The sequence below is a fragment of the Triturus cristatus genome, chromosome 11, assembly GCF_964204655.1.
Source record: "Triturus cristatus chromosome 11, aTriCri1.1, whole genome shotgun sequence".
NCBI lineage: Eukaryota > Metazoa > Chordata > Amphibia > Caudata > Salamandridae > Triturus > Triturus cristatus.
Genome location: NC_140594.1, coordinates 212,592,058 through 212,611,831, shown reverse-complemented (window position 1 = coordinate 212,611,831; position 19,774 = coordinate 212,592,058). Strand labels below are relative to the sequence as shown.

Sequence of the window (19,774 nt, the reverse complement as noted above, 5' to 3'; positions counted from 1 at the left end):
ATTTAGAGTATGTAATGAATGATGGGAATGGATTTGAAAGGGGAGTAATACGTTGTTTTTGTAAATAGTGGTCATGTGTGCCTGTCAGTTGTATGGCATGGCCAAACAAGCATTGGCAAAGCCAACATGTTCATCAATGGAAAATCTATCGGTTTTGTCAATATTTTTTAGACATGTCACACAGCAGCTGTAGCTGCTGTGCAGCATGTCTGAAAGTAAAAAAAAAGGACTGTGACCCGGTCACCGCTGCCCGTGTCATAGTTCTTTTCTTTAAATGCAGCCCTCACAAGTTTCTAGGTCCATGCGTGATGTGTTGCTCCAGTCCAGGTTTTTATTTGAATTCTGGAACTTGCAGTCATGTTAATTCCTTTATAAACAGGACTGCACATTCCAGATTTCAAAGAAAAAAAATGGACTGGAGTGGCACATCACTCGGAAACTTGGCAGCTATGACCATGTAAAAACATTGACAAAGACAATTGATTTTCAATAGGTGAAACCCATTGGGTTTGCCAATAATAGAGTTAAGCCAGTCATTGTTATTACCAAGTTTGGTCGGTGCCCAAGTGTTACTCATGTAAAGCACTCCAATATTTTTGGGTCGAGCTTGCGCTACATAAGAGCACTAAACAAAATGTCAAAATAAAACTTTAAGTCTATGAATGGAAATGAAAAGGATATAAGGGATGAGGGTGGGGGACACGAGGAAGGTCATGGGAGCTGGGGGGAGGATGTGGTGGGTTAAAACTGGAAGGGGGTCTTTCCAAACAACGACAGGTGTGGTGTGTTTACATGCCTGGGCGCAGAGAAGAGGGCTGCAGAGGCTCTCTTAGGGACTGCTCTCTGAGTATCCATGTGAAATGGAAGTGATGCTGATGTAAAGCACTCCAATACCTTTGGCTCATGTTTACCCTACATGAATGCACACATAAAGGGGGAAGGTGCTATATAAATACTCGTATATACCATAATTTCATAGAATCTGTGTATATGTATGGTCTGATGGGCCATATAAGCAATTACATTAATAATAGGATTTATATAGCAGACAATGCAAGCATGTTTTTCCGTTCTTAGTAAGAGATTTTTTAACCACTTTGCTGTCTCACAGGATGCAAACATGTGACACCCTCTTAATGCGCTATGACCTTCAACAGGCCGTTATTTACTGTGTCATAACAGAAACCTGTGACCAGAGCTTACACGCTGCGAACTGGAGGGATAGCTCAGTGAGCTGATCTTTCACTGCTGAGAGAAAGTGGAGGTCGGCAGGTCCACATGCTCCTATCCAGGAAAGGCTCACTCAGCCATACCTAATCCCGAAGACAGGTACACTGAGTAACAAGAGTGAGCAATCATAACATGTGTTAGTGACCAAACAAAGAAGCCAGCTTTATACTTAGTTTTCCTTCCCAATATTTGGGACACGCTGTGTAAAAATAATGTAAATACAATAAATGGAAATACATTGACTCCCACTTAGGACTACACCCTTCCTCACTGATCCATTTTCTGCCCCGCACCCAGGGCCGGACTGGCACCGCAAACCAGCCCTGGCAATTACGTCGGACTGGCCTCCGAGGGAGGGTGTTGGTGGGAAACACTGCTGCTGCTCTTTTGTTACTGGGGGCCGGTTTTGCAGTAACAAAAACCCGTCGACCCTTCCGGCCCACGGGGAAAACGTCCGGTGCCCACTACGGCGAGTCCGGTCCTGCCCGCACCACAACCATCACCCAAGCCCCCATACATGTGTGGGTTGCCAAAGTTCATGCTTTCCATTGTCAGCACAGTGGTGGGCGAATCAGAGAAAATAGACAGTCTGTACAAGAACGAGGCGGAGTCACTGTAATGTCCGGCGCGCGCGAGGCGTTCTAGCCTTCCGCGCTGCCTGGGTGCGCTAGCGCTGACGCGTGACGTCAGACGCTGGCGAATATAAATAAAGAGGCGTGGCCTCGGCGAGTTAGCCGGGAGCCGCGTGTACCGAGTAAATTACCGGCTCCTGTAATCCTTTAGCGTGAGCGCGCAAATATGCAAATTAGCGCTTATCAAACGCTACACTGGCGATGAGGGGTGTTTTGAACCCTGCATCTGCTGCATGTGGCCCCACTGAGATGAGCAGCTGCCACCCATGTCTCTTGGGCCTGAGAGTGGTGTCCCATCCCAGAGAGGGCCCTGCTGAGCCAGCTGGTAGTTCCTGTGGGATACACAGGGAGAGCCTGAGAGCCCCATTGTTGTAGCCAGTGAGGTGTATGTCACGCCTGTGTGGTGGCAGGGCCGATGCCACGAGGAACAAGACGACAGCCGCCCTGTACCCCAGAGCAGGCCCGGGCCCGGTGGGAGCTTCCAGGACCCCGAGGACCCTGATGCTGGCTCCCGGAGGTACGTGTGCCCACTCGATGGTGTAGAGGCACGGAGGAGGACCACGCTCGACGCCCACCAGGGGGTGCCCACCACTCGCTTTCAATGAGGGGGAGAAGCAGCCGGCCTCCACCGCACGCTGCGCACGTGCCAAGATGGCGTCGATTCCTGCCATTGAGCCGTTTGTCGTCGACGGGGCCCCGTCGTCCCTTGCCCCGCGCTGGAGGGATTGGACAGACCGCCTACAAATATATTTTGAGGGGGCAGGCATCTCGAGGGAAAGACGCAGAGCATTGCTACTCCACCTGGGAGGCAAAGACATCCACCGCATCTACAAGACCCTCGTGGAGGCAACGCCGAAGACTTACCTCACGCTGCTGAACGCTCTCAACGCCCATTTCGAACCCATGGCGAACAGGGACTATGAAAGATTTATCTTTCGTCTAGCCAAGCAGGAGGCAGATGAGTCCCTAGATGCGTTCCACGGCAGACTGAAGGAGTTAGCCAGCACGTGCGGATTCCGGGATGAGCAGGAGGAGATCCGAGGGCAGATCCTACAAGGGTGCTACTCGTCCAAGCTCCGGGTCACGGTCCTTCAGGAAGAAGGAAAGCCCCTAGCGGACATCCTCACTCTAGGACGGTCAAAGGAGCTCTCGCAGGCGAGGGCCTCGCACATGGAAGCAGCCCTGCATCGCCCCGTGAAGACTGAACAAGTGCAGGTGGCGGAAGCGGTGAATGTGGTACGCCCCAAGGTGAGACCGGCCGGAGGGAAAAGACAACCGGAGACGAAGAAGAAAGAATGCGGATACTGCGGAGGCCAACCCCACCGCATGCAAGACTGTCCGGCCAGAGGGAAAAAGTGCAGTGCCTGCAGGTGGATGAACCACTTCGCAGCGGTGTGCAGGTCCACCAGAGTCAAGAAAGAGGCGGCCCATGCAGTGCAGGAGGTGGCGGATAGCAAAGACATAGACGATGATACCGAGGAGTACCCAGTCCACTACGTGTTCGCGATCAACCAGCCACAAAAGAAGAAGCTCAGACTTCCAAAATGTCGCATCTTGGTCCAACAACAGGAGGTAAAAGCGACCATTGATACAGGGGCATCCATTGAGCTGATGGCCGCCAACGTCTATCGCCAGCTACGCACCAAACCTCTGCTGCGAGAGACAAAGATCCGAGTATTTGCGTACGGCCAGAAGACGCCCATCCCCCTCATCGGGTGCTTCAAGACGGAACTGCAACATGGGGAGAGGACAATAAGCACTACCATCTATGTCACGGAAGAGGGCAGTGGGATGCTGCTGAGCGGGCAATCGGCCGAAGAGCTGAGACTGATATTGTTTGCCATGGCGGTCCTAGAGGAGGAGCTGGATACCATCATGGAAGAGTTTGGAGAAGTCTTCAAAGGAATCGGGTGCCTGAAAGGGAAGGAAGTGTCCTTACACATCGATCCATCTGTCCAACCAGTGGCGCTGAGGCACAGGCGAATCGCGTTCCATCTGAGGCAAAAGGTCGAGGAGGAGCTGGAAGCTCTGGAGAAACAAGGCATCATAGAGAAGGTCAGCGGGCCAACCCCATGGGTATCCCCGATTGTCATCACCAGGAAGCCGAAACAGCCAGGACAAGTCCGCATCTGTGTGGATATGTGCCTCCCAACGCCGCAGTAAAAAGGGAACGACACCTGACGCCCACCATTGATGACATCTTGGGGGAGCTGAACGGGGCCAGGTGGTTTTCAAAAATGGACCTACGATCAGGCTACCACCAGCTGCCACTCCATCCGGACTCGAGGTACATAACCACCTTCTCCACACACGTTGGCCTCAGACGGTATCGGCGTTTCAACTTCGGCATCTCGAGTGCCGTCGAGGTATTCCAAAATACCATTAGAGAAGTCCTCAGCGGGCTCCCTGGAGTGCTCAATGTGAGCGACGACCTGCTGATCTATGCGTCAACCAGAGAGGAACACCACCAGAGGTTGAGGGGAGTCCTCAAAAGGATCCAGGAGTCAGGCCTGACCCTGCACCGGGAGAGGTGCCAATTTTTGCAGAACAAGATTAGTTTCTTTGGGTACACCTTCTCGGATCAAGGAGTGGCCCCAGAGCCGGACAAGGTGAAGGACGTTCAGGAAGCCCCAGCCCCAACAAACATCTCGAAAGCCAGGAGCTTCCTGGGCATGGTCAACTTCTGCGGCCGTTTCATCCCTGACCTCTCCAACCTCACAAACCTCTCAGGGAGTTGACCAAGTCATCGACCACATGGCAGTGGGGCCCGGAACAAGAGCAAGCATTCCAAGCAACGAAAGCAGCCCTTTCGGCGGACACCACCTTATCGTACTTCGACCCTGCGAAGCCCACCAACGTGGCGGTGGGCGCAAGCCCTTTTGGTCTGGGAGCGGTGTTAGCTCAACTTCAGAGCAACGGAGAGTGGGCCCCCATCGCCTACGCGAGCCGGTCCCTGACCGAGATAGAACAGCGCTACTCGCAGATCGAGCGAGAAGCCATTGCCGTTCACTGGGCCTGCAGACATTTTCACGTATAGGTGTATGGCCACCACTTCACGGTGGCGACTGATCATAAGCCCCTCATACCTCTCTTCCAAGGGTCAGCATCGAAACCACCACCCCGGATCGAAAAGTGGATACTTCAACTACAAGGGTACGACTACCGGATGGAGTACAAACCGGGGGCCACGAACCCGGCGGACTATCTGGCAAGGCACCTGCGGAAAGCCACCACGGAAGAAAGGGAAGAGGCAGAGGACACAGAGGAATATGTCCGCTCGTGACGGAGCGGTCACGGCCCCTTCCGATGAGCCTAGCTGCAATCATCGAAGCGTCGAGAGGTGACGAGTGTTTGCAAGCAGCGGCGGAGGCCGTCAGGTCAGGGGATTGGAAAGCAATTAAAGAATCGCTAAGCCGGAGGACACCCCAAGCCAAACTGACACTGGAATCCATCCTGAGAATAAAGGGTGAACTGTCTGTCGACGGCCAAGGATGTCTCCTACGAGGCCCTAGACTGGTCATGCCGGCCAGCCTTGCCCATCATGCAGTAGACTTAGCCCACAGGGGGCATCAAGGAATGGTGAAAACCAAGGGCAGGCTCAGAGACAAGGTATGGTTCCCTGGCATGGACGCTATGGTAGAGCAGACGGTGAGAATCTGCACTTGGTGCCAAGCGGCAGGACAGCCGGACCGCCCTCACCCAGTGGTAACCGAAGCAAACCCCCAGAGGCCGTGGGAGTGCGTGAGTGCCGACTTCGGACACCTCCCAGATGGACGTTATGCACTAGTCATCATCGATGATTTTACCAAATATCCAGAGGTCGAAATAGTGGGGAGCCAGACAGCCAACGAGGTGATAGCGAAATTCGAGAAAACCATTGCCACTCATGGCATATTTGAAGTGGTCAAGACCGACAACGGACCCCCCTTCCAAGGGCAGGAGTTTGCAGAGTACCTCAAGAGTTGGGGGATCCATCATCGCAAGGTGACACCACGCTGGCCCCAAGCCAACGGAGAGGTGGAGAGATTCATGCGGACACTCAATAAGACCATACGCATAGCCATGGCGGACGGGTCTCCATTGGAAAGGGCGATTTACAGTTTCCTGAGGGAATACCGGATGACCCCCCATGTCACAACGGAGGCAGCGCCGGGAACGGCCACCATGGGAAGAATAGTGAGTGACACAATTCCCCACCACCCGACATGGGTTCCAGTACAAGCCAGTAATGAGAAGACTCTGGCCAATCGGACGCGCTCGAATGATCAAGCCAGCCGACGGAGAGGAGCTAAGGAGTCCACGATCCAATGGCAAGATCAGGTGTATGTGAAGGACCGCTACCCAGGGAGCAAATTCAGACTCCCGTTCGAACCACGACCATGGACCGTCACCCGCCGGACAGGCACGATGGTGACCGCCCAAAGAGGAGCTGAAACTGTTACCCAAGATGTGTCCTTTTTCAAGAAAGTCCATCCTGGGACGCCTTCACGTCCCGGGGCCGAGCCAGAGGGACAAAGCCCCGACCAACTGAGCGGAGACCAGGAGGGGGATGAAGGTCCGGGTGAAGATTGTGACTCCCAGTCCCTACCAGCCACTCCCGGGGGTAACCTGCCCGGCTGCTCCCCGTCCCGGGAGGAGCACAACACCCCAAAGCGCAGGACCCCCGAGGTGGCCCTATCCAGAGGCGGCCAAACCCGCTACGGTCTGCGGAAAAACACCGCACCATCGTCCCAGTTGGCGGACTATCTGATGTAACCTGCAAGGACTGGCCGACTGGTAACAGATCCATCGTTCATTTGCATTTTATGTTTATTGGTTGTTGTTTTGATAAAGGTTGGAAGGAGTGTAATGTCCGGCGCGCGCGAGGCGTTCTAGCCTTCCGCGCTGCCGGGGTGCGCTAGCGCTGATGCGTGACGTCAGACGCTGGCGAATATAAATAAAGAGGCATAGCCTCGGCGAGTTAGTCGGGAGCCGCGTGTACCGAGTAAATTACCAGCTCCTGTAATCCTTTAGCACGAGCGCGCAAATATGCAAATTAGCGCTTATCAAACGCTACAGTCACATAGAAAGGAGCAAAGAAGGAGAAAGTCAGAAACAGGGAAACGCAGAAAAATAATGGCCAAAAAATCCCACAGAATGAGGGAAAAAAATCAGAGACGCAGGAAGAGGGGGAAATACAGGGAAACTGAAACATTTAGAGCAAAGAGACTGCTTAAAAAAGAGAGGCACCAGTAAGATAGAAAGGTCAATAAACAGAGAAATAGATAAGAGAGCATTGCAGGATGTCGGGAGCCAGAGCTCAGTTATGCGGTTGTACCAACGATCACGTGGGTCCTGCCCTGATGCCAGGCGCGCAACACCCATTGGACTCACAGGGCTTCAGCCCCCCCCCCCCCGTCGTGTGTGGCAGCCCGGGATGAGACAGCTTCCCGACGCACACACAGCCGCACCTGAGCACTTCACAGGTCTTTAACCCCTTCCCCGCTCATGACGGAGCCGCTCCGTCATGAGCCACGGTTGCCGTGTGCTCATGACGGAACGGTTCCATCATGTCACGGCCGTTGGCGGCCGCTCCGCCTACGCGGCGCTGTTTCCCCGCCTGTGCGGGGGGACAACGCAAATGGGCGGAGTCATGACGGAACCGTTCCGTCATGAGCACAGCTCAACCGTGGCTCATGACGGAGCGGCTCCGTCATGAGCACAGCGCCACCGCGCTGCCCCCCCGCACCCCCCCGCGCCGCGGCGGAAGGGTTAAAAGACCATTTGCATGTTAATAGGTGTAAACCAGAATCATGGGAGATGGTCGGGCGCGTTAGAGCAAGGGTAAAACTGAAGGCCATGTAGACTCTGTGCCAAAGTCGGTCAAAAAATGGGCAGAACTGATGTAAAATGCTGAGATACTTTTTAACCAAAGCCTCATTTCTAACCATAAGTTCGTCCCCACTAAAGGAGAAAGGGACACGCAAGCAAGGAACAAACGAAAAGCAGTGCAGTTTAGACAGGTTCACTCCTTGTCCACTCTGCGGATGACAGATCACTGTGATTTCAGTGAGAACAACAGCGAAAAAACAATTACAATAAGTTGCTCTAACCGGCCAAGAGACACCTAGAGTGATGAGACATACGTGCATCTCTTTCAGTAACTGTTTTTTTATAATTATTTTCGATGGACGTCTTCAGCCTGCTACTTCTATTAGCCAGCACCCCCAATAATTTGCTTAGGGGACCTTCGCTATTCCTGGTCTTGCACACAGTTAAGTAATGTTGTTTTAAAAAAAATATTTTTTAGTAAATAAGCAGGTGCTTAGCAACACATCATAGGTACACAGAAATATGGGCTTGTGTTCAGCAATGTTGACAGGTTCATCACTCATGGGTAACTTGGCCTTCCCAAAAGAGAAAGGTCTTAAGAGTCCTGAGTCAAATGGCATATTATTACAATGCACCCAATTATTCAAATCTTCCCTACTCACAACATATCACACTATTATGATGTTTCAAATCCCTCACAGCCGAGAAAATTGTGCTTGCAAACATATAATTGGGGTACACAAAAGAAAATAACTAGAGTGAAAATTGCATCAGCTTATAACAGGAAGCATAGTTGAAAGTACAATGACTCATGTATGACCACAGCTTCATCGCTATACTGTGGGAAACAGAGTTGGTCATGTCTGAGAATACTGTTGTGGTACACTACTGTGTTTTGCGTATATATTGTTGTCTGGAGAAGAGCCAGTTCTTAACTAATCTTCTGATTCTAAGATGGTGGTCTGTGGTTCTTATATGTGAGGTTAGTAAATTTCATGGTTTGACTGCCTGAACAGAAAAATATGTTCCACCTATGTTTTTGTCTTGCATGTAGGAACGTTGAGGCAGGGAGTCATTCTTGAGTGCAGTTCCTTTGTTATATGCATTTGTTGATTTTTTCCTGATAAAGAGTGATCCTTTGTCATGTATTGCTTTATGTGTGATACCAGCAGTTTTCTGGTGGATCTCATGGCAACTGATAGCCAGTGTAGGGCCCTCAAGGCAGGGGAGATGTGTGTGTGTGTGTGGGTTTACATGTAGAAGTAGCCTTGCAGCAGCATTATAACTTGTCTCTAATCTTCTCATGGTTGACAAAGGCTAGCCCTGATACAGGCCCTTAGTGTAATCCAGTTGATAGGACAACAGAGATAGTAGCTTGAACTTTGTAAGGGAATCCTAAGTGCTGGAAGATGTGTCACAATGTCCTATGGGTTTTACAATTTCAGAAGTATCTGCGTAGATATAGCAGGTGAAGTCACAACCATTGATCAGATTTGGTAATGCTTTCATATAGATGTTGGTGAGATGATTGAGCCTTGAGGGACTCCTGCTTTAATGGTGTATGGTTTGGAGGAGATCATATTTGTTTCATTGTATAGGTACAATATAATCCAAGCAGACACCATCCTGCACCTAAACAATCATTAATGCCATTCCGTTCTTTCTGTGTGTGCTGCAGAACGCAGCACACATGGAAAAAGCAAAAACAAGGAGAAATAAAAGTATTTCTCCTCGTTTCACCTTTCTAACTTCTTCTCTTGCATGGAATGCCCTCAGCAACACCCATTGTATGCCCCTTTCACGCAAAGTGATGCATGTAAAGGGAACCAATTTACAAGGCGGTGTTAAGCCACAAAAAGTGGCTTAACACCGCTTTGTAAATATGGAGAAGGGCATATTGCCATCAGAACGTTGCTAAAAGTGACGTTCTGGTGGCGTTATCTCCTTGTAAATATGCCCCTCAATGTTTTAATCACCAAAATGGAGTGTTTTCGTAATCCTGATTTACCCTCTTGCACTTGGAGCTGACAGTGATGATGTGAGGGAGGACAGAAAAACCTTTATAAAGACTGGATCATTAGAAAAGGGAGCTCTGAAAAATGTTGGTAATGTAGGGATGGAACTATGGAGGCAACTGTGGTAAACACTGATTGCTATTTATAAACAGGAATTGTCAAGGAAATCAGTGGGAAGCTGTAAAGTGAATAAACACTGGGTTCTGCAAGTGAATTCTGCAAGTGGGCAGCACATGGGCTCTGAGGAAGTGTAAATGTACACTTTATAGCAACAGTTTATAGATAAACTAAAGAATTCATCTCTCACCTCTATTCCTTCCATCTCATACTCCTCCTGCTCAGCCTTCAGAGTCATTTCTATGAACAGTTGCTGAAGTTTCTCATTGCAGTAATTGATGCAGAATTGCTCAAAGCTGGTGAGGATGAGTTAAAAAAATAAATGTATAGTATTGTTTATCGTTGAAAACAATCATGTGTTTTGTTATTATAAAGAAGGAAGATACTATGTGGAAATTAAGTTCCCATCAAGGTATTATTACTTAAAACACAACAGCAATGTATAGGATTCTGAGTGTTTATTAGTGCTGTGACAACATAATGACCAGTGAAAAAGAGAAAGTCTAAAAAAGATAATTCAATTTGGCAACACCTGTAAATAAGCAAATTAAACAGCCCTCTAAGTAAGGAAATAATTAAGCGCTATTGCCTGCAGCTATGGGCATCATTGCTTTTAATTACTAGGTCCTGCATTTGTGGTCCCAAGCTGCAGGTGATCACCTACTGCCACACAACTAAGAATAATGAGGTTATCAGTAGCCTCCAGGTGACAAACAGGTCATTTGTAATACACAGATTTCAGCAGTCATGCACCAGCAGTCAGCCTGTCTCCATAGCAAGGCAATGTACTTCTGCTGTTCCTGGTAGCCCATCCACTCTGGCACTCCTGGTCCTTCCAGAGCTGTACTGAAACCTCACATGCAACATCATTGTTTCCAGTTTTCTACACATAAATGCCAAAGACCTTGTGTCTGCTTCTATAGCTAAGTAAAAGCAGCCTGCTAAATTAGATGGAGGACTTCAGCGCTTCATGTCAGACCTTGTCAGTGTAACTTCACATCCTAGTATTCCAGAGCAAAACCTCACCCATCGGTTCCCTTCCCACATTTGTCAGCAGAGACGCAAGAAGTGGCTGGTGTATCCTTCTTTCTAGATAACCCACATCGCATAGTAAGAGCACTAGTGTTCGTGTCATGCACGGCGGCATCTTGCTAAATAGGAAACATCAGAAGCATTCGGGCAAGAAGAAGATGAAAAGCAGACAACCACAGGTAAAAAGATGCTAAAGAAGGCTCTGTGAGTTGTAAAATATTCCTAGTTATTGCCCACGAAATAAGCCTTCCATTTGGCTGAGTGACCCTGAACAGATAACTACTAGATAATAAAAAGGACCTTGATCTGACCCTGTCTGTTGAAACTATTGAGGAGAGAACAGGTATTAATCTAAGGTGTTAGCCCTATTGATTTGACATGAGCATTCCAAAATTGTGTCCTGGAAAGGATTTCAGCCTATGACTCTTCTTCTCACTTGCCAAAATCCTTAGCTCATTTTTTTGCTCCTGTGGAGGGCAAGATCTTGCCAGGGGGAATGGAGGCTTCACAATCAACAGCATCTGCTTGCCACAATCATTCAATTACGAGTGGGAGCCACAGGGCAAGGGAGGGACAAGCTGATGTGAATTATATATTTTTTATAACATTCTGCTCTCACAATTACATGTTCTGATACGAATCCTGGAAATTTGTATCACAGGGTGTCAATTGCTCTTACTCATTCCTTGCACTTGGCATCAGCTCTGGCCCGTGTTAAGAACGACATTGATCAAATTAAATATTTACTAATAAGGGGGTGAATGTGCAAGCAACTTCATGATGACATGGGTGAGCCAGTATGAATGAGACAGTTATTGACGGAATAAGTGATTTACTGAAAAAAGAAGTGCCTGGGCAGGTAAATGAGTCAGTCAGTAAGTAATAAGTGAATGTTATGTGATGTGTATTTTTAAAGCGCATTGTCACCCACGAGGGTAACCAGGTGCCGATCAGGTGTGTGTGCCTAGCCCTGCCTAGGGTAGGTTGGTTAATTGAAAAGCCAGGTCTTCAGCTTCTTTCACATTTCAAGAAGAGAGGAGGAGGATCTGATGTGGCGTGGGAGGTTGCTCCATCCCTGACCCATTACAACATAAAACTCCAAAAGAAGAAAGAAGTTAATCTACTACTTGGATTCACTCCACTGCACCATCTTTTTTTGACTAAATGTCCACTGTAGAGAATAGAATTCAGATGCTTCTGGAAAAGGAGGCATTTTTAGCTCCGATCAAATAGACTGTACCTTTTAAAAAGTAAGTTTTTCTTTATCTTATGTTGTGCTACCATTTAAAAAAATGCTCAACTGATAATTTACCCTGCTGGAAATTGTATTGTATCACCATACTTTCAGATCTATAAGAGCACTGTGTGCAAGCTCGCTGGAGGTGATCTTATGTTGGGAGAAAAAGCTGCAGACCTAGATGTATTGAAGTGTATTCTCTTTCAGACAGGAGTGACTGTCAGTACTATCTTAAGGATTTTGGGGGCCCTAGGCAAGAAATATTTTGGGGGCCCCTGTTTGGCACAACTTTGAATTTTATTGCCCATTTTCTGCTAATTCAAGCCCTATGTTTTCTAACAATATTGAGATATGTGTTGAATATTGAGGAACAGAAATACACAGAAGTGAGATAGAGAGAGAGTTCACTTTCCAAGGGGGGGCTTACATGTTGGGCCCCTGGGCAATTGCTCATGCCTTAAAATGTCTCTGGTGACTGTATGGGTGATATATTTTATTCATTAATGTATAGCTTTTTTATTTGGATTCAACGTGTGAGGTGTTCATGTATCTTTGTGCAGTTATGATTAGAGCAACGACTGTGCAAGGTTTAATTGAAGAAAATTGGAAATATCATGTTTCATCTCTGTGTTTCTAGGTTTTCTAGGCTTAACATGGCCCACTTTTGGAGGGAGAATCTTTCAACACATTTAGAATACACCAACGTGTTTGAGCATGAAAGTGTGATTTTTGTGCACAGGTCTTATTACAGCAGACAATTCTCTGTTGTAACACATTTGTGACAAGGTGTAAGGCAAGTGGGGGTTCTGAAGTAGTACTATTCTAGAAGTTAATGAACACCTGCAAACCTGTAAGTTTAATATTATTCACAGACATTTTGAAGGTCATTTCTCCCACTGGAAAGTTATTTGAGCAAAGAGTAGGAGTGAGTGTTTTTTACTGGACAGAGAGTAAAGGGTACACTTGCATATTGTCCGTAAATCTACAATCCATTCAGGTGTACTTTTAAGTTATTCTGTGACTCGAGGCAAAGATTTAACATTTTTCATGATTCACATATTGAAAACGAAAAGTGATTGCAATCTCATTTTTATGTTCTAAATTAGTTCCTGAAGTAACAGAGTTATTGTGACAGTCGAGGATATTTCTTCAGTGTTAGACCAGTCAACCTAAGGGTGGTCTTCCCCCACACGTTTAGCCTTACTTTGCCTTACTTCTCTATATTTGCTGATCTAGTTTTTGTTGGCCTTAGGACTCTGTGCACTTTACCACTGCTAACTAGTGCTAAAGTGCATATGCTCACTCCCTAAAACAAGGTCACATTGGCTTACACCCCATTGGCACATTTATTTACTTAAAGGTCCATAATAAAGTGGTACTACATTTAATTAGGGCCTCTAAATTATATGCTATTAGTGGACGTGCAGCACTTAATGTGCCACCCACATACGTAGGCCTTTAAACATGCCTAGGGCCTGCCATTGCAGCGTGTGTGTGCAGTTTTAAACTGCCATTTGGGCCTGGCAAAATAAACATTTTGCCGGGACTAAACATTCCTTTCTAATACATATAAATCACCCATACATATAACTCACCAGTAGCATAAGCCCTAAATAGCCCATAGGGCTGGGTGCAGTGTATTTGAACATTGGGACATGTACGTTTAAGTTTTACATGTCCTGGTAGTGAAAAAGGCCTACCCCCAAGCTCCAAAGGATAATATTGGGTTTCCTTATTACCTTTAATAAGTGATAACTTTCAAATGGGAGCAGGTGGGAACATCAAGTTTGAAGTCTAAAGAATTGCAATTTAAAACCCTCTTTAATGGTAAAGTTGGATATTAAGTCACAATTCTGAAAATGCCACTTTTAGAAAGTTGGGAGTTTCTTGTCCCAACCATTTGGTGCCTGCAGCCTGTATCCTGGGTCAAATGACTAGGTGTAGCTGACAGTTGGTCCTTGTGTATTGCTCCCAGGCAGTGAGATAAAAGGGTAATAGGTGTTGGCAGGGTGGGTCATTTCTGACTTGATAGGGGGAGGAGCTGTCACCTTCTACATTTGCACATCACAAACGCTCTGCCTCAGCACACTCACAAAAGATTTTACATGGTCTATTGTGCCCCCAGACAAGCTGAAACCAGGACAAGAAGGCAGGGCGTTCCATGCATCTCTGGGTGTGAAAGGCTCCAGAACCTTCTCCTATTTCAAAGCTGGCACCAAGTATAAATATTGTACCCTCAGACCCAACTCTTTAGTACAAATCTGGACCTGTGGAAGACTCAGAAGAAGAACTGTTGTGCTCCTCTGCTGCAAGAAGGACTGCTACTCTGCTGTCCTGCTACTCTGCTGTCCTGCTGAGTGAGAAGCACTGGACCTGCACCAAGAACCCAGGGCCACCAGCATGACTCCAAGGGCTAGTTGGCTTGCCCTATGATCAGAGCTTCAGGGACAGAAAAAACTCCAACCAACTTGACCTCAGCACCTGTATTCTGTCTGTTTTTAGTCTTGCCCTTGCAAGTGGTGACACACCAGTCCTTACTTTTGTAAGTGGGCCTGAAGCTGCTCTGCCAGCCTAGCGGTTATCTGTTAGGCAGAACCGACACAGCGTGACGCATCTCTTCACAGCTCTGCATCGGACCATAGCGGTGCGATGCACACTTGAAGCTGTACTTTGCATCTCAAGCATTCCTCAACAGCATCTTCGACGACGACGCAGGGCATCGCATTGTAAACCCCATTGATGGCTTCATTGGATGCATTTCTAATGCAGGACCTCGAATTGCAACCCTCAGCTTCCCAGACCTGCAGCTGCGCAACAAATCTTTGACGCAAGATCTTGCAATTCTCCACAACCAGGATTTAAGGTACTTGTTCAGCTGCCCTAGCTTGCTCTCTGTATCCGGCCCACACTCCATCGCGGTCAGCCTGAACTTATGATTTTGTCCTGGTCTGGCGCGACCAGATAACCACAGTTGGCCCTTTGTGCTTCTAAGAACTATTTTCACTTAAATCTTTAAAATTGCATACATCCGGTTCTACCGATTGGATTTCTGTTGTTTGGTCTCAAATAATTTATTAAATTAGGCTCTATTTTTGTAAATCGATGTGAGATTTTTCTTGTGTTGTTTTCTCTTGAATACAGTTTGAAGTGCTGCATTAATACTTAATATATTGCCTCTAAGTTAAGCGTAACTGCTTTTGTGGCAAGCAACCAGAGGGTAAAGAACAGGTTAATTTGCGGTTTGCTTGTGTGTCATCCTGACAGGAATTGTGGTTGCTACTAGAGTAGAGGTTCACCTACCTCAACCAGTAAACCAATGTCCTACATTCAAGCAGCCAGAGAGACAGATATCTGAACCACTCCAAAATATAGATGAGAGTGACTGATATTTTAAATATAGACGTGATAAAAAACATATGGCTCATTGAACGAATGGTAAACATTTTTTATTGACTGTGTAAATGATTTGTTAGTTTTTTGAGGTTGTTGAGCTTCACTTGTCATTAAATATACAAACGAAAAATGGACACTTTTTAAATTTTATAGCAAGGCATATTTGCATCTACTAGGTCTCAACTATCTAGAAAACTTTTCAAAACACAGCAAGGGTAATGAGAACAAGTTATTACTTGTTTGGTGCAAGATTTTAATCTTCTTTTGTTCTGCATCTTTAGTGATTCTAATGTTGTGAGTGGTGGAGGCACAAGCAACAACAGAAGTCACACAGTACCTTGTAGTTCCAGTGTCAAGCATGATATTCTTCAAACAAAGTTGGCTTAAGGCGTTTTAGAAAAATGATCACACTACATTGATATTTGGATACAAAAATAGCAGTCAGTCAAAAAAGGTCTTTATTTCGATTTACATCATAAAAGACATGCTATACATATAAAACACAATCCATAATAAATTGTCCTAGTATGGTCCATAAAATCCATAAATAAATATATACTAAAAACAAAATAAAAAGTTATTAAATACAATACAAAGACTCACGACTGATGCAATCAATAGCCGCTAAAAAAAAAAATAAGAACAAATTTCATAATATAATGAACAATAATAATGAACAATATGCTAAACCACCTGCAAGATTATGTGTGCTACTGAATTATAGACTCAAATTCCGGGTCCGTATTGACCAAGCCCAACTAACAAATTGAGATACCCCTATAACAATATACTTAGTGGTGTCAGATTTTAGGATTCGACTGGCAACCTGTGCTGATCTTGTTCCCAGTGAACGGCATACAGGCTTTAGCCATACACATCTAGGTTGAGTGTACATTGGACAACAAAAAAGGAAGTGATCAGCAGTTTCTACCTCCTCCACACAAAAGGGACATTTATCACTGCCACATAGATTCCATGAACTCGTTACCCCACAAAGAGGGAGGAAGCCAACTCTTAACTGATGATACCATTTACGATCAGATGGCTTTGTTACGATGTCCCAATATTCATCATAAATAGGGACATCCTTGGTGACAAGGAATAATACTGTCATGGGGCCACCCAGAGCAGCTGCTAATCTCTTTTCCTTAATCATACTCCAATAGAGTTCTTTAAAAAGCTTCTTTGAGGGGAAAACAGCAGTAACAGGATCGACCCATAAGGACCCCAGCCCCATATCAATCAGGGAAGCTTTTATTGCTGATAACCAAGGAATCCCCGATGAACCCCGTAGCCCTTTTACCTCCAGGAGGGCCTCGGCATACATAGACAGTTCCGGTGTCGTCCACAGGCGCCGCCAAAACGCAAGTGGTCTATACCGTACCATGTCCTCCACCGGGTTACAGCCTAGGTCATACAATAGGGGAATACGAGGAGTAGATTGTGGTAACCCTATTGCTGACCTAAGGAATTTGTTCTGTGCGACCTTAAGTTTGGACATATCACTAAAGCCCCACAACTCCGCCCCATACATAATGGCTGGAAGAATTTTAGAACCATAGATTTTAATCAGTGGAGCCAATGGTTTTGTTAGCGAGTTTCTATGTTCCTTCAACAGAGCTCCACCAAGTTGGGCGTGCTTAAGGGTAAGGACATCTCTCTGGGGTTTCCAACTCAAATTTTCACTAAATGTGACTCCCAAATAAGTAAAAACAGCTGACTGGTCAAGAATAACCCCACCCATTTTAACCTTTGATTTAACTGATCTTGGACCACGAAGGACCATGAATTTGGTCTTCCGTACGTTAACTTCCAGCTCATGATCGCGGCAGAAAAGCTCAAAGCGAGACAGAGCAAGCTGTAACCCCTGTCTCGTCTTAGAAATTAAGAGCGTATCGTCCGCGAACATTAGCAAGGGGACTTTCTTGCCAGCAAGGGAAGGTGCATCAGTGGGGAAGTTAGTAAAGTAGTTCATAACCCCGTTAATGAACAGGGAAAACAGGGTGGAAGCCAAGACACACCCTTGTCTAACCCCTTTAGAAACCTCAAACCTATCCGTCACCTCCCCGGGTTTACCCCATCGAACTTTAGCATACGTATGTTCATGCAATTTAATAAGAAGAGCCACCAGCTCTTTGGCCATGCCCATCCCCAATAAAACATCCCACAACTTAATCAATCCTTAGAACTAGATCAAATGCGGACCTTAGGTCCACAAATGCCGCAAAAAGCATGCCACCCCCAAGGATAACCTCTTTCCAATACAGGAGCATAACCCTGAACGCTTGATCTAGGGTTCCAATATGCGACCGAAAACCCGCCTGGAGTGGTGTTAATATATCGAAATCGGCCATCCAGCCCTGTATACGACCCAAAAGTAGGCGGGCAACAATCTTTTGTACCGCATCTATAAGGCTAATTGGACGACAATTGGCCGGGGCAGAGCAATCGCCCTTCTTATAGATTTGCAATATCTCTGCCCCTAACCAAGAATCAGGAACTGAAGCTCCATTAGCAAGGGCATTGGCTAGCATGGTCAAATATGGGACCCATAGGTCTTCCTCATGTTTAAATAGGTCAGCAGGGATACAATCGGGCCCCGGTGCTTTGCCACTTGGGATGGCCTTTAAAATAGACTTCACCTCACAGGGGACAAATACCAAGGGTTCCTCACACATAAGAGACGGAGTCGCAGCTGTAGTCCTACTCTTAAGTTTGAACTGGTTTTCAAAATACGAAACCCACTGCTGTGGCTCCACGTGGGTGGTAGATACCATATCTTGTAGGTGGTTACCCCACTTAAAGAGATACCAAAATTCAGTCATATTCCGCCCATCGCACGCCTGTAGTAACCCCTTCCAGCGATCCTCGTCCCAATTCCTTTTAGCTGATAATTGGGCACGTTTATAAATAGCCCTACAGCTACGAATAACATCTGGTAATCTAGATTTAATGGCAACAAGCAAGGCTCTTTGAGCCTGTCTACAACCATTATCGTACCAGGATCGGGATCTCAACTCTTTGTTTTTGGAGTTATGGGGTAAACTCTTAACAAAGAAGGATTTAAGCTCCCAGAATAACCCAATATGAATACCGGGAAATTTTCCATTAATCTCAACCTGGGACTCAGAACAATTGAGTTTGTCTAATGTATTAATAAGCAACATCCTAATCATGGACATAAAACCCTCATTAATAACTATTTTAGGCCAGCGTACCCTTCTTTCATCATTAGTTAAGAATACTTTTGCCTGAACAGTAGGGACATCATCCATAACAATATCAATAAAACTGTTATCAAGCATGGACAAAACTAGGGGGTTATGGTCGCTTTCTGGTCTACATACAACCACCATATCATCAATCATCGACCACAACTCGACATTAACCATTATATAATCAATACGGGACCCAGATCTTCCATTAACAAAGGTCACTACCCCAGATCTATCAGACTTCGATCTACCATTAACAGCCCGCATACCCTTTTCGAGACACAAGCCCTTAATAAACAAAGCCGCTTGCGTCCATTTTTTAATGGGTATCAACTCCAACTGAGGTATGCCCCACATAGAGTTTTCAGCATCTGTAAGCTTCCCATCATCCACTCCAAGAGGCTCAAAACAGGTGTTGAAGTCCCCAACAACAACCCTGTTTATTTTTTTAGTTATGGTTCCTAAGAAATCCTCTAATATAAGGGCTGTTGGAGAACATCTACCGCCTGGGAGCTCCCTTAAATAAATATTAATAATAATGATGTTAAGCCCCTTAGTGGAGCAGACCCTAATAGCCATAATGTCTGGGCTATCTATCGGAATCTCCACCACTGACACAACCTTTCGTTGGCGTACCCAGATCGACAAACCGCCCACAGGTCTTCCCGTAATACCCTTAGCTGCTGGTTTAAAAAAGTTCAAGTAGCCTGCGCGAAAAAGTGGAGCTATTGCCCAAGCTTCCTGAAAGGACCAGATATCAGTTTTATCGATAAAACTAGCCCAGTCTGGTAGATGTAATTTGGATTCCAGCCCCGCAATATTCCATGACGCTACCTTCGCAGAAGGAGTAACGGGGCTAAAAGTAGCCATCTGACTATCCACCATATTACAAGAGGCAGTATTCCCCATCACGACATTATTGAAGATAGGAGGAGAGAACTGGAGCGAGAGGGAGTCATGAGGCGGTGATACTGAACTACAACCATTTACCCCAGAGGTTTGAAACTGGCACCCATATAACGATAACCTATCCAGATCCTTTTCATCCCCATGTCAATCATTTTCCTCTAGGGTGTACAAGGGGGCAAATTG

The 19,774-nt window shown here is 46.4% G+C and overlaps 1 protein-coding gene across 1 annotated transcript in view; it reads right to left on the bottom strand.

The window, feature by feature from the left end:
- Positions 1 to 19,774, bottom strand: part of MYO1H (myosin IH) — a 606,720-nt gene that overhangs the window by 345,833 nt on the left and 241,113 nt on the right. The window contains exon 13 of the mRNA XM_085633501.1: positions 9,996 to 10,101. Within this exon, the coding sequence (XP_085489627.1) occupies positions 9,996 to 10,101 (106 nt within the window). The remainder of the gene's footprint in view (positions 1 to 9,995; positions 10,102 to 19,774) is intronic.